At 49.3% G+C, this 14,949-nt stretch overlaps 1 protein-coding gene across 1 annotated transcript in view; it reads right to left on the bottom strand.

The window, feature by feature from the left end:
- The window catches only part of Fat2 (FAT atypical cadherin 2), a 62,143-nt gene that overhangs the window by 6,638 nt on the left and 40,556 nt on the right, over positions 1–14,949 (bottom strand). Inside the window, exons 13-19 of the mRNA XM_038328763.1 lie at positions 12,662–13,045; positions 11,805–12,019; positions 10,603–10,740; positions 10,003–10,146; positions 8,946–9,143; positions 5,623–6,433; positions 2,568–2,713 (exon numbers count right to left, since the gene is read on the bottom strand). Coding sequence (XP_038184691.1) covers positions 2,568–2,713; positions 5,623–6,433; positions 8,946–9,143; positions 10,003–10,146; positions 10,603–10,740; positions 11,805–12,019; positions 12,662–13,045 — 2,036 coding nt within the window. The remainder of the gene's footprint in view (positions 1–2,567; positions 2,714–5,622; positions 6,434–8,945; positions 9,144–10,002; positions 10,147–10,602; positions 10,741–11,804; positions 12,020–12,661; positions 13,046–14,949) is intronic.

Raw genomic sequence — 14,949 nt, 5'->3', positions numbered from 1 at the left:
ATGTCCATTCCCCCACTGGATCATCTCAGCTGGTGCACAAACGTAGTCAGTCCTCCCATCTTAAAAGAAGTAAGTTGTCTTGAGCTTAGAATCATTTTCTTCCTTGGCTCCCAAATGGACCCATGTGTCCTGTGCTAAAAACCACTGGTGTCGAGTGTTCTGGGTCGCTGAGTCAAATGGCACACCTCCTCTTTTGCAACCGCTCTCAGCAGACAGTCACTCTACTAATCACTGCCTCTTCTGCCCACTATTCCTCCTCCTTTTTCCTTTTTCCCTTCTCTTTTTTCACCTCTTTCTTTTTCTCCTCTTCCTCTTACTGCTCTTTCTTCACTTCCTTTACTTCCTCCTCCTCTCCTTTCTCCCTTTTTTTCTCTTCCTTCTTCCTCCTTCCCTTCTTCTCCTCACCCCTCCTCATCTTTTTCTTGCTTCCTCTTTACCTTCCTCCTCATCTTATTTCCCCTTTCTCTTCTTTCTCCTCTTCCCCTTCCCTATTCCTCTTAGGATAAATGCAAGGCCTTGCCCACACTAAGTAAGCTCTCCCCCATTAAGCCATACCTCTAGCTTCTTTCTGATCCAAGTTCACTTGTCTTCCTGGATATACTATTCTGTTTTATTTGAAGGATCGTGTTTTGTGTCCTCTGTCGGCCTCCTGTCTTCTTTCTGCCCTCTTCATGGGCTGTGCCCTAAGGTTTCTCCTCAGCCTGTTTTCTGAGCTGCCCTCCCTAGGGCTCTCACGCAGCCTCCTGGCTTTCAGTAGCAAACTTGTGCTGTTGACCCCGTGTCTCCCCAGCCCAGCCCAGATGTCTCTCACAGCATTAGACTGATTCTACTAGCTTCTGGAAGCCTCATGGGCATTTCAAGGCCATATGTCTAACCTGAGATCCCAATATTCCCCAGCCTCCTCCACCCACACCCTTCCCCAAGTCTGTCAGCAGCAACTCCACCTTTCCAGGGGCTCAGGCCAAAATGCACCCCCATGCTCTTTCTACTCCCTCTGTATTGGAAAAGGTTGTTGGCTTGAAATGCCTTCCTGAATCTGATACTTTCGTCACAGTCCACTGTCCCCACAGCCACCCTCACAACACTTGGGTTATTGTTTCAGCCTGCTTTCTGGGTCTCTATGTTTCTGTTCCTATAAACTCTATTCTCAATGCAGGCGCCATGGTGACAGTAAGTCAGATTGCTGTGTTTGCTCGGATGAAAGCAAAGTCCTTCGAAGGGCTGCTGAGACCTTCCGTGATATGCCCCCACATTCCATTACACCTTAGACCCCAACCATGGGGTCTGTCCACCTTGTTCAGGTCACTGGAGCCGTGTTGTTTAAGAATACCAACAGCCTCGTGCTGTGCATCTAACTGGCCATGACTCCCGACATGGTCATGATGCTGCCTCCCTGTGATGTTTCCTCTCCATCTTCTCCACTTGGTGGGACTGAGAATCACCATGGACACACACGTCTGGGTGTGTCTATGAAGGAGTTTCTAGAAAGACTTAACTGAGGTGTGAAGACCACCCTGGACGTGGGAATGGGGTCCTAGGCTGGATCAAAGGAGAGAGCCATCTGAGCATCAGCGTCCATCTCTCTCTGCTTCCTGACTACGGATGCCACGTGACCAGCTGCCTCCCACTCCTGCCACCATGCCTTTCCCACCTTTTGAAAATACAAGGCAAAATAGACCCTTTACTCCTGAAGTGCTCATGTGAGGAATTTTGTCGCAGCAATAGGAAATATATCTCATGCATTTCTGCATCCTCCTCGAATTACTGCTCAGCTCCACCTCCCTGACCACCTCTTTGCCCCGCACCTCCCATCTCCTGTGCCCTTAGGATTTCCCACATTTGAACAAACTCTGAAATCTCTGTGTTTTATCACCAGTCTCCTTTGTGCTTAACAAAACTCCAAGAGGGACCTCAGTCCCGTACACCAATGAGATTCAAGTGAATCTCAATGAGAACAAAGTCTGTCACCCTGTCACCCAGTGCCCGTGCTTAGCAGATACGTGTTGAGCAAACTGAAATCGTGGAAATAGTTGCCCAGTGGTTGTGATGGAATCGTTAATCCAGGCAGCGAACAATGTCACTTTCATGGGATATAATACGAAGCACCAAGGGACTGAGCATAAATTAGTATGTTTTCCTTGTGATTCCATGAGGCTTTGCCTTGGGTTTGTAATCTAAGTACTCCCAGTGGAAGCCATCCTCCGCCCCACTCCCACCAACACACACATACTGTGAGACGTACTGACTCTTCCTGTACACACACTAAAAACATTCTCACAGGGCCAGAGTTGTGTGGGTCACATTCCTCTCACTATCTTCCAGGGGCCTCTCATCCCATTGAGCAAGCAGCCCCACCCCTGGATGACCTGGGATGTGTATCTCCAGGTAGAATGGCTGTGGCAGAGAGTCCCATGTCCTGTGTGTTCTGGCTGATAGTCACACCCAACACCCTTGAAAACCACGAGGGGATTCTTTGCCAGGAATTGGCTCAGCAGACAACCTCAGAGCACCCCCATCTTCCCAGTACGGAGTGCCCATGGCAGCCACTCTGGTGGGAATCGCCTTACCTTCAGGGAAAGAGAGATTGTTTCATTGGTGAACATTAGAACGGCCCATGGCTGGAGCGTTTTCAGATAGAAGTGGACCTGCCAGTTCCGAGCCTCTAGGGGCCTGTACCGCACATAGCTCTGGCCACTGAACCTCAAGGTGGTACCTGCAAAGGAACCCGAGGTGTCACTATCCTTGAAGTGTAACAGATCCCTTCAATTGACTTTGTTTCATTCGACCCTGGGGTGGCAAACTTCTCACATCTGTTACATGAAGAGCCCAGGCTGGGTGGAGTGGATGACTTTTCCAGAGCCACACATAAAGAAAAGGGGCTAGTGATGGATGGTGGAATCCAGACTTCTGTCAAGTCCAGCATCCCCCAGCCTGGTTACTGATTTCTATTGCCGAGTTCCTCAGGCAAGTCTGAGATCTCACCTGGACAAGGGGGTGGGATGTGAGACCCCAGCTTGGCTTGTTTGACCTCAATGCATGCTTAGGAGTGATCTTTGGAAATGTGTGCTTTGGGAAATGTGACATCACATAAACACACCCTTCCCTAGTCCTGGACTCAACTATGATGCTCCTAGTCCCCCAGTGTGAAGAAGCTGCCTGTTCATCCTCAGGACAAAGAATGAATGACGTAGGCTCTTGATATCCAGGGAAGAGAGACTGTCGGAGAGGGGAATAAAGGAAGGGGGTGGGGTGGGCTACAGCTTGAGGTACAAGGAATCCCAAGACACAAAGATTCTATCACACATGAAATTTAAAACCCCCCAACCTTGTCTTTCCATTGTGGTGGATGCTAATGGATGGGAGACAGAAATTGATTCAGACCAAGATTTCCCAAATGTGGCCGGACTGGCTGGGCACTCACTTAAAACATAGCATCCCAGATGCCCTTTTTGTACAGTCTGCTTCAAATGCTCACTTGGTAGAGTATCTGGAGAGTTCCTTTCCCAGCACTACAAAACTGAGCACAGTGACACACGCTCATAATCCCAGCATTTAGGAGGTGGGGGCAGGAAGACCAGAAGTTCATGGTCATGCTTGGCTACTCAGCCAGCTGAAGGCCAGACAAAACTTTAAAAATCTTCCCATGGGGGGTGTTGAGGAAAGGAGCCTCTCTTCAAGATGCTGGTGGCATCCTAAGCCTTGACTGAGGTTCAAGCTACACTGATACATTGGATTTTGGAAAACACATGGAGGTGCTTGCATACAAAACATACATTAATTTGGGGAGGGGTGTCCTATTTTTCTAAAACGTTAACAAAACAGCCCTCTCCCAAGTGACTCTGGCAGTCAGCAAGCCCAGCTAGGGTTTCTCAAAGTGCAGCCCTGGGACCACATGTTTCCAGTTGAATGCCCAAGGAAGGGCTCCCTGGAGGCTTTGCAATGAAAACGTCTAGCAGCATGCGCAGAGCAGTCTCTCTGAGCACACCCTCCCTGGTGCTGTGCACAATAGGACTACCTTTTAGAACTTCTGCTGTCTGCTGCCAGATGGACCAGAGAGAGCCTTCAGCCTAGGCCCACTGTTCCCTGGCAGTCTCTAAATCTGAACCACAGTCTCCCTAATGCAAGCTGGACGGGTCCCTCAAAGGTAGGTCAGGCCATGTCACCTTGCGAGTGAGTGTGTCTCTGTGTGTGTGTGCTCACGTGTGTGTGCGTGCACGTGTATTCATGTGTGGTGTGGTGTGGTGTGTGTGTGTGTGTGTGTGTGTGTGCATGTGAGGGCCAGAGGTTGACATTTGCTCTCTTTCTCAATTACTCTCCCCTTTATTTTTTAAGCCAGTGTCCCTGGCTGAACTAGAGCTGGTTGATCTGGCTGGGCTGTCTGGCCAGCGAGTCCCAGAGATCCTCCTGTCTCCACCTCCCCAGCAGGGCATTACAGATATATGCTCTGTATCTGAAGCTAGACATCCGAACTCACATCCCCATACTTGAATGTGAGCAGTTTACCAACTGAACCATTTCCCAGCTTTCGTCAGTGTCCTTTTGACAAAGCTGAGCTGGCCCAGGGTGTGGGTCTTCATGCCGGGGGTACTGGGTGAGTCTTTTCAAAAAACCGAATTCCTGGGTTTGCTTAGTGCAGAGTTTAGGCTCTGAATAGGACACACTGGGGCTCGAATAACCTGGCCTCTATTGGAGGCTGGAGAGTGTCAGGCAAAACAGTACCTGCCTTTCACACAGAAGGAACTGATGACCCACATGGAGCCTGCACACAGCAGGCTCTCTATAGCACTGTCTACTCCCATGTGCGTGACAGCCAGTACCTCACTGGACTTACTGCGGCCAGCCATGGGCTACGCGCTATTATAGCTATATGTAATTTATTCCCTAAACCAGCGGAAGGGGAGGAGTGCTGCTTATAGATAGGCAGCAGGAGACAGTGGACTTTACAGACTTTACAACCAAGGACACACCACTAGTAAGCAGTGGGGCTGGTGTTGGGTCTACTTTTTAAGCTGACACCAGCAGACTGTGGGGTTGGCAGCGGGGGCATCAGTAACTGACATGTCTGCAATAGCTATCCTCTGTCAGGCTTTTTCCGAGAGTACCTGATATGTTAAACTCAGTCCTTATAATAGCAAAGCCCACAGGCATAGAGAGGATCAAAGAATTCTGTCCAGTCATCTGGCTGGACAGTGGCAGAGCAAGGATGCGAACTGTGGCAGCCTGATGCTCCAGTCCATGTTTTTAGCTACTGTGTCTTTTGTACTTGACTGTTACTTTCAAAATACCAGAAAGTTGCTGGGCGGTGGTGGCACACGCCTTTAATCCCAGCACTTGGGAGGCAGAGGCAAGTGGATCTCTGTGAACTGGAGGCCAGCCTGGTCTGCAAGAGCTAGTTCCAAGATACTCTCTAAAGCTGTCTCGAAAAACAAAACAAAACAAAACAAATTCCAGGACGTGGAGAGAACTTGGTTAGTGCTCCAAGACTAAACTTTGGGGCATCACTCCCAATGTTATGCTGGCCTGTGGCATTTAGTTTGATTATAGCCATGCTATCTATAAACCTCTGTGGGAGTTCACATAGAGGCCGGCAGCCAGGGCCAGCAGCACAGCCCCAGGCCTTACCATTGCAGGAGCAGTTCCTCCCCAGGTGGTGTCGTGGTGTCAGGATGCTGAGCCGGGCTGTGCTGTAAGTAGGCCCAATCCTGGGCTCCAGAGACACTGTCTCTCGGCAGGTTTGATCCTGGCAGCTTGGCCCTTGGCATGGCACCACGGGTAGAGCGGACCTCATCTGAATTCCCACCAAGTGTTCCATCTCTTTGGCTGAATGAACTATGGCAGAGGCCAACTCCTCGAGGTCATAGGAGGTTCCCGAATGCCCCTCAAAGACCAGGAGCACATCCACCCCAGCCGTGGCCTCTGCAGGCTGCAGGCTGGCCAGGTGGATGTTGGCTCGTTTGATGTCCAAGGTATTGCTGAGGAATCTCTGCAGGTTGCGCCAGTGGTCGCTCACCAGTTCTTCAGGGGTGAGCTGATGAAAGCCCAGCCACACGGCTTGTGGAGGAGCCTCCTGCCCCATGTGCCACACATGGACGTGGACCCCAGTGGTGGTGGTGAAGGTCCCGTCACTGACTGTGACGTTGAGGGAGTATCGGCCACGAGGCAGTCCCTGGGAGGCAATAATCTTGCCATCTGATGCACCCACTGAGAAGTACCTGCCCAGGCTTTCCTTTTGCTCCAGGCTGTAGATCAGCGTGTCCTGTGGGTCTCGGTCTGTGGCATGGATTTTACCTACCATGCCACCCTGGAATTCCTCCTCTGCCACTGTGATGAAGATCTCCAGTGGGAGTGTGAAGGGTGGGTAGCGGCTCTGCTCTGTCACGTGTACTCTGACCAGTGTGGAAGATGACAAGGGCGGGAGGCCACTGTCTGACGCCTGTGGGCAAGACAAACAGTGTTGGTACCCAGCAGACTGCAGTGCCTCTATGCCCAGCTGAGGCTGTTCCCCCTACCAACCTAGTCTCCCTGCCCCACACCCACCGAGACGGGTGATGCACAGTGCCATGCTTGGAAAAAAAATCAACTTCAGAGCCCAAGGATGTGCTCGAGATTTTCTTAAGGTTTTGTAGAAAATAGGGAAACAATAAAACAACTTCCCCAAGCCTCATGGGCCCTGAGCCTCTTCCTAAATCGCTCCAACCGAACCTCTACATGTGTGCACATGTATTTGTGTGTACATGCATGTGTTGACTGAGCCAACTCTCCAGCACAGGCCCATCTTTTCATGCCTCTTCCCTTCTGAGCCCTCTACCCCCATCTCCGGTCCCTTGGCTAAGTCAGCAGGCACCTCCGAGAGGTCTTCTCGCCCCTCCACGGCTGCTACCTCGCTGAAGGAGAGCCCCTCTGGGAATCTCTTTCCTACACATTGGAGTGGGAGTGAGAACTTGCTTTCTGGGCCAGATGAGTACTTTCTGTGCGGGACCTCTGATGCAGTCGGGACAGGCAGGGTGAATAATCAAACATGCAAGAGGCTATCGGCTTGGACGCAGTGAAGAAAACAGACGGACAGGGTGAGAAGACAGTGAGGGGTCTGACTTAGATCAGGTGAAAGGGATGGCATCTCTGAAGCGGGGGAGTGTGGCAGGGCCCCTGGGGTGGGCAAGAAGTGGCATGCCCAATTAAACAGGAAGGCGCTGGAGCAAATGGGGGGGGGGTGGAATGTTGGTTCCACAATGGGCTGAAGAGCACAAGGCTGGGGCTCATGACACAGTTGTGAAAAGCTGGTGGAGACTTTAAACAAGGGTGGAATGATCTTCTTAAATAAGAAAATCGGGGCTGGAGAGACAATGCAGGGCTTAGGGCTTGCTGCTCCTGTGGAGACCCCAGGCTTTGTTCTCAGCACCCACAGTGGGAGGCTCATAACCGCCTGCATCTCCAGTTCCAGGGAGCCAAACAAATATGTAAACAAATGTAAACACACACACACACACACACACACACACACACACACACACACTAGAGTGCCTATTCAAGGCTTGCCAAGGCTAGCTTAGAGTGTGCTCGGCTGTGGTTCAGTATTTCTGTCCATTCAAAATTCAAATGTTAAAATACAAACCCCATTGTTTATAAGTGGAACCTTTGGGAGCAGAGTCATGGGGTCTTTGTGAAAATGATCAGTGCCTTTAAAAAAAAAACACCTTTTTAAAAATTTTACAAGACACGATCTGGCTCTATAACTCAGGTTGGTCTCAGGACTTACAATCCAATCCTCCTGTCTCAGCCTTCCAAGTCATGGAATTATAGGTGTGTACAACTCCTTTGCTTTGTTTTAACACATGGTCTAGACATGTGACCCAGACTGCCCTAGAAGTCTATGTGTAGCTCAGATTGATCTCATACTTATAATTCTCCTGCCTCAGCCCACCCAATCCTAGGTTTACAGAGATGTAACACTCCTCTGGCTAAAGGGACATCAGTGCCTTTATAAGCAATTGCCACCGGCTTGCTGTGGGCAGAGGTCCCTCACCAATCTGCCCACAACTTCATTCTGATCTTGGCCTTCAGTTCCCAGAACTGTGAAAGGTCTGATCATCAGCCTGTCTAGTCTGCAGCTTATATCTGTAGCATATGTATCTGTTATAGTAGCCAGTTGAACTAGACAGCACTTCTGTCAAATCAAAATATCCCAGTTTGGACCTCAGCCATCAGTCGCCCATGAAATGAACAATCCTCCTGCTCCATCATTGAACAGCCTTGTCTATGCTTCAATTTCCTTCCTGACATCACTTCCTGTTTTTTGATCACAGGTCACTTCAACTCTTACCTAACCCAAGTCCTTGCTTACCGAACTCAAGCCCTTGTCCAGCTTACTCTTCCTGCCGGGAATGCTCTCCTGTCCACTGTCCATCAGGCCCCCTCAGGTCTCCACTCAGATGTCACACGTGTGACATATCTGTGTGTACCTTGCCTTGAGTCTCTTGTTACCTTATTGGCTTAAGTCCTAAGGTGTAACTCTCCCCTTTATCTACTCAGTGTTTATCTTCATACTCAGAATGGAACACCCACATGTAAAGGAGCAATCCCCTTTGCATCCCAAGCTAAGGATGTCCTCGGGCCTCCACATGCATGTACACACATGGATAGTCAAGCACATGTATACACAGACACACACATACATATACACAAGCACATACAGACACATATACACATGCATATACAGACACACAAATACATACAAACTTACAGATACATGCACACACATGCACACACGAGGATGAGAAAAAGTATTCCTGCAGGGCTCAGTGTGAAGTCCCTAGTCCACTGCCAGGTCCACACACATTCCACACACTTTTTCCTCAGAGCAGAAACCCCACCAGTGTGTCTACCAGCAGGTGTCCTGTCTCCAAGGCTGTCACCACACACAGAGCTCAGGTTCACCCAGCACCCACCTCGATGTGAAGTTGATACCACTCCTGGGCCCTCCTGTTCAGGCCCGCAGCTGTCACTAGCCATCCATCTGGAGTCACTCGGAACACAGACCCAGTGTTCCCCTTAGTGATCCGGAAGGAATAAGGGGGCCCATTCTGTGGAGAGTCAGGATCATCCAGGATCAGCTGCAGGACTTTGATGCCAATGGGGGAGTTCTCCTGTGACCGAGAATGACAGCAGTGTAAGTCATGGCCCCTCAGATCCCTCCTTTGTGGTCCCACATTCCAGGGACCAGTCCTTATCCCTCTGCCCATAGACTGGGCCTAGGCTGAATGCTGGCCAGGTAGTTTTCTTTCTGTGTCCCTGAGTACAGCACCAGGTCTTAGAAAGGCTCTTAAACACTGAGGGTCAAGCCCTCATCCTATAGAGGAGGCCAGTGTGTGACCTTACAGCTGACAGACTGCTAGTGCTTAGAATCCATGGGTGCATGGTGGCGGCACTTCTATTTTTAATCATTAATTTTTATCTAGAAAAAAATAATAGGTTTCTTTATGATATTATATATATGCACATATATACATGCATGTGAGTGTGTGTGCACACACATATAATTTTACCTTATTTTCATACACCTCCTCACGACCCTTCTAGTCCTTTCTTCCCCATCTCACTGGTCTTCCTCCTTCCCAAATAGTCTGCTTTTATTGTATGTGTGAATATATATGAACATAAATCTACATATATGTACATATTTAAAGCTAGATTCACATATGAGAATTAACATAAGTATGCTGCCTTTCTTCCCCCATGTACATCATGTCTGAAATCTCTGAGGTGGACTCTACCCACTTCAACTACTGTGGTGAACCCCAAATAGCACAGGATAACAGTCCTATAAAAGCCTAACAAGGGGCCTGTTTTTTTTTCTGTCCCTTAATCATAGCCCCCTTTGGTTCCCTGTATTGCCTTTAGGGACAGCAGAGGAAAAAAATCAGTTGGTTGGGTGGACTGATATCCCTGGGAAGCTCCTCTCATTGAGAGGGACACAAGAGGAGGGTAGGTTCGGGATGCCCTTACCTGGACAGTGGTGCTATAGTTGAGCTGGAAGAACCTGGGTGGGTTGTCATTGACATCAACCACCTCAACAGCCACGTCTGTGTCCTCATGCAATGGGGGCTGCCCACTGTCTGTGGCTCGGAGCCTCAGGGAATAGCTGGGTGTCTGTGGCAAGATGCACAGCAAGGGAATTAGAGATAAAGCCCCTGGTGTCTGTCCCTTGGGGTATTGCCTACTCCGAGGGGCCTCCCATAGCGCTAGAGTTCAGGTGTCAGAATCAGACAGATAGAGAGTGGTTTGTGACCCAGCAGCTCCTCACTATGGGACCTTGGGAAGGGGACTGAGCTGGGGAAGAGGGTAAAGTCAAGTCATACTTCCTAGAATGGCTGTGGGCATCAAATGGTGAGATTCTCTTAAGGCATCCAGCAAAGTGGCTGAGGCCAGGAACTGATCTCAGTCCATGGTAGCGGTCACTGCATTGATGCCTTGTCAGCCTTCCTCTTGCCTCAGAGTTCACAGAGGAATCACTCTAGGGACTGTCTGGACATCAGGATGGGTTGTGTTTGCCCTTTACCCTCTGGACCTGCCATAGGGCCATGCTTCTGCTTAGCCTGGATTCACCTGTTCCCAGTCCAGCGCCTTGGCCACCTGAAGCTTCCCCTTCTTTGGGTGGATGGTGAAGTGTCCAAGCTGGTTCCCTCCGACCAGGCTATAGGTAATGGCACTATTAACAGGGCCATCGTCATCAGATGCTGATACCTGTAGCAGGGGAGAGACTGTGAATTCAGGAACAAGAGTGACCAGAAAGGGATCGTAGCCCTGAGAGATGGCAATGTTCCTACCCCAACGGCTACCACTGAGTCGGTAGTCCCCAACCCAAGAGAATCTCTTGTGATCTCAGTATGCCATGGATTCACTTATTGACCCATTCTCTCCCAGGGACAAGGTACACAAGGGTTGGTTCCAGGAGGCCAGAATGTAAGGAACATGTGAAATGGTACACCCTTAGAAAGTGTTGTGTCTTGTGTTGTGGGTGATTCCCATCATGGTGGTCCTCATGGGAGTAGAGCGGACTGACATCCATCCAGGAAGGTTATAAGAGGATTCAGGGAGCTCTGAAGGATGGGGAAGGGTCTGGGCATAGAAAGAACATCCAGGCAGAGGAAAGGGTACGGCCAAGGAAGTGTGGAGGTGAGTTCAGGAAGGAATGGCACAGCCAAAGAAATGGAAGGCAAATCCTAATTTTCATTTAGTGCACAGGATGCACACGGAGGCAGAAGGAGAGAGCAGACAGGAGATGGAGAGGAGTCCTTAAGAACTAAATGTGAACATGTTTCGTGGAAGGAGGGAGCAACTGTATATTTAAAAGCAAAGAAATATAATGTGGTATGCTCTCTGTTGCTATCTCCCACCCACTGGCTCTTCACGCCACTCCCAGCATAGGCTGCCATAGGCATTGGGTGAACCTCTGGAGTCAACCTCTTTTGGGCTCTTCTATTGAATATTACCAATCCTGTGTCCCCACTAAATCAGCCTGACACTTATGTGTGGTGCAATTTTCCTGAGGAGTCACAAGCCATGTACTATAGAGTACTGGCTTATGATAGAGCACTGGCTTATGATAGAGCGCTGGCTTATGATAAAGCGCTGACTCATGATAGAGCGCTGACTCATGATAGAGCGCTGACTCATGATAGAGCGCTGGCTTATGATAGAGCGCTGGCTTATGATCCATGCTTATGGTGACTAAGGACCTATAGGGAGTGAAGCAAGAGCCACCCCAGAAACTATACCCCACAAAGAGTGAAGCCAGGGTTCCTTACGGTCAAGATGGCATCACCGACAGCAGCGTTCTCTAAGACCCTCACAGTGTACAAGTCATGGGTGAATCTGGGGTGGTGTTCATTAACATCAGTGACATTAACCACGATGGTGGTCACATCACTGAGGGAGGAAGAGCTCTTCCGGCTGCATTCAATAGACAGGAAGTACTTGGGTGTTGTCTCATAGTCCAGGTTCCCGTTGACATATAGGATGCCTGAGGAGAGAAGAAGTGATGGAGGAGAGGCAGCTGGAACCATAAGATAGAGTTTTGAGGGGTTGGGGGCAGGTCCTGTGCATTGGGGTGCCTGGGAGGACTCTTCATGAGATGCAGTGGGGTCCTTCCATGGGTCCCCTTGGGTTTGACTCTGGCTCCATAACTAGGAGTAGAAAATAGATAGTTTCCATATTCTGCATTTCCTCACGATCATAGTGGAAAATTCAGGGGTGTCAGGAACTTGGCTGGGCAGAGGGTGGTTTTAAGATAGGCAGCGAGTCCCACACTACTTGAAAAACTTGATTTTAGCAAGTGTTTGGTTCAGGGAAGAAGTGAGACATGCCAAGCCTCTTGGGCTATGCTGAGACCAGGAAGCCACCAGCTGGGTTGAACAAATCCCTGAGGATCCCAGACAGAGTTCTAGGTGAAGCTATGGGGGAATAACGACCCTCTCAGGTAAGCTAGCCCCACGTGGAAAAAGGGCCCAGCTTATGGGTCTATGAACAAATGTGGCCAGTGTATATATAATCAAAAGATGCCAGTTGCAGGGGATGGGGAGGCTGTGTAGACGGATGTTTCCTGTACATGAAGAACTAGTATATGCCACTAATGAAGGGTTGAGCAGGCTCCGGCCCATCTCACCTGTGTGAGTATCCAGTCGGAACTTCCCCTGCTCATTCCCACCCGTGATGCCGTAACCAGTCTTCTCTGAGCCCGGGCGTGTGAGGGTAGCCAGCTGCAGTATCTCCGTGTCTATCAGAGCATCCTCGGGCACCTGTGTGCTGTGCTCTGCATTCAGGAAGATGGGAAGGTAGTCTTCCAGGCCCACCACGGAGACTGTGACAGTGCCCAAGGTGGAGAGTGGTATTGGGACGCCTAGGTCTGAGGCCTGGACTGTGAGCTCCAGAGCTGAGTTTGATCTGACCTGCAGAGGCTTCTCCAGACGAATCACGCCTGAAGTGGCATCAATGGAGAACTGGCCATCAGCAGAGTCCGTCAGTGAGTACATCACCTGGGCATTGGTACCTGTAGAGACCAGGGCTGAGAGTCACACCAAAGATACCTATCAGCAGAACTTGGGAGGGGCTCCTAAAAGCTAGTGTACCCGGGGCATGTCAAGAGTGAGAATCTCAGTCAGCAGCTCCAAGCCCTCATAAATAAATAAATAAAAATAAATAAATAAATAAATAAATAAATTTAAAAAATCTTTGGAGGATGATAGCTTATTCACAAACTAGTTGGCAACTTTCTGTGAGCCTATAATTAATAAAAAGTTAAGAAAACGTGGTTGGATGGGTGGCTTGTTTGACAAAGTGCTTGTCACCCCAGCGTGAGGACCTGAGTTTGATCCCCGGAATGCATGCAAAAAGCAAGCATAGTGAGACGCGCCTTGATCCTAGCACTGGGGAGGAAGAGACTGGCAGATCTCTGGGGCCTGCTGGAGAGTCACCCTAGTCTAACTGAGTAATTCCATGCCAATGAAGGGCCCCTGTATCCAGAAACAAAGTGGATGGCACACGGGACATGACGCCTGATGTTGACTTCTGGTCTCCACACATACATGCACACATATACACATGTACCCACGCGTACACGTTCACCCCCATCATGAACATGAAGGAAAGTTTCCCAGCTCCGGCTTCTCTGTGTTTGGATTGATAGTTCACCCTCCCTAGAATACTCTATCTTGCCTCCTGCAATGCCAAGCTAAGATCTAGGATGTGTTCAGTTTACATTGCTGGAGGAGTACGATTCTGCTTTTATTGCTATCATCTTAACTGGATACTGGGACCCTTAGGGCATGTTAAAACCAGATTATCAATGATAAAATTTGACTTAGGAAAACGGACTAAATTAGGATGTTTCAGGATGGCAGATGCTATAACTGGTACAGCATAGGACAAACACACAATGACGGATCTAATTCACTGTGTGCCTTGGATTGAATGTGACCTTCACCGTTCATGTATTGAAAACTCAGTCCCTGATTCATGTGTGGATGATGTTGGGAAGTCACTGAGACTAGATGAGGTCATAAAGGTGTGGCATTAGTGGCTTCACAAGAAGCAGAAGACCAAGCCAAGATACCACAGTTGTCCCTGGTCTCTCTGCAAGGCCTTCTGTTGTCATATAATGGGAAACCCTCCCCAGATGCTGGTACCACATTCTTGGACTTCCCAACCTCTATAACTGTAAGTCAGATAAACTTCAATTTTCTTTTTTGGTGTGTGCATATTTCTGTGTGTGCAGCTGTGCATGCATGTATGTGTATGTGCGTATGGACGCTAGATATCGTCTTAAGGTGTCATTTCTCAGAAGCCATCTTTTCTGAGACAGGGTTTCCTATTGGTGTGGGGGTTCACTTATTCAGCTAGGCCAGTTGCCCAGCAAGCCCCAAATATCCTCCTGTCTCCCCCTGCCCAGCACTGGGATGACAAGCATCTCTCCAGCCCTGAACCACCTAGTCCATGGTATTCAAAGACATCAATCAAAAGCATGCTACCTTGCAGATATCACATGGCAAAGAACAAAAACAAAGTTATTGAAATAAAAATGTAGACTCTTAGGGCTGAGGATACAGCTCAGGGGCTGATTTGGGTGTGAACTGTGCTCCCATAGGTTCACGTGTTTGAACCCTTAGTACCCAGCGTGTGAAGCTGTTTTGAAAGATTGTAGAACCTTTAGGAGGTAGAGTTCACGAGAGGAAGTAGGTCATTGAAGGCAAAACTTGAGGCTTGATAACCTGGCCCTACTTCCTGTCTGCTCTCTGCTTCCTGAATGTGGACACAGTATGACAAGCCACCTTATGTCCTACGGCCAGGATGGATCTATCCCTTCTCAAATCATCAAAGTGAACTCTCACTTCCTGAAGCTGTTTTTGTCAGGTACTTTTGTCACAGCAGTGGAAAAGGAACTGATACAGTGGTTGG

The sequence above is a fragment of the Arvicola amphibius genome, chromosome 4, assembly GCF_903992535.2.
Source record: "Arvicola amphibius chromosome 4, mArvAmp1.2, whole genome shotgun sequence".
NCBI lineage: Eukaryota > Metazoa > Chordata > Mammalia > Rodentia > Cricetidae > Arvicola > Arvicola amphibius.
Note: the sequence above shows the minus strand (reverse complement) of the source record. Positions and strands in the feature narration are given on the sequence as shown.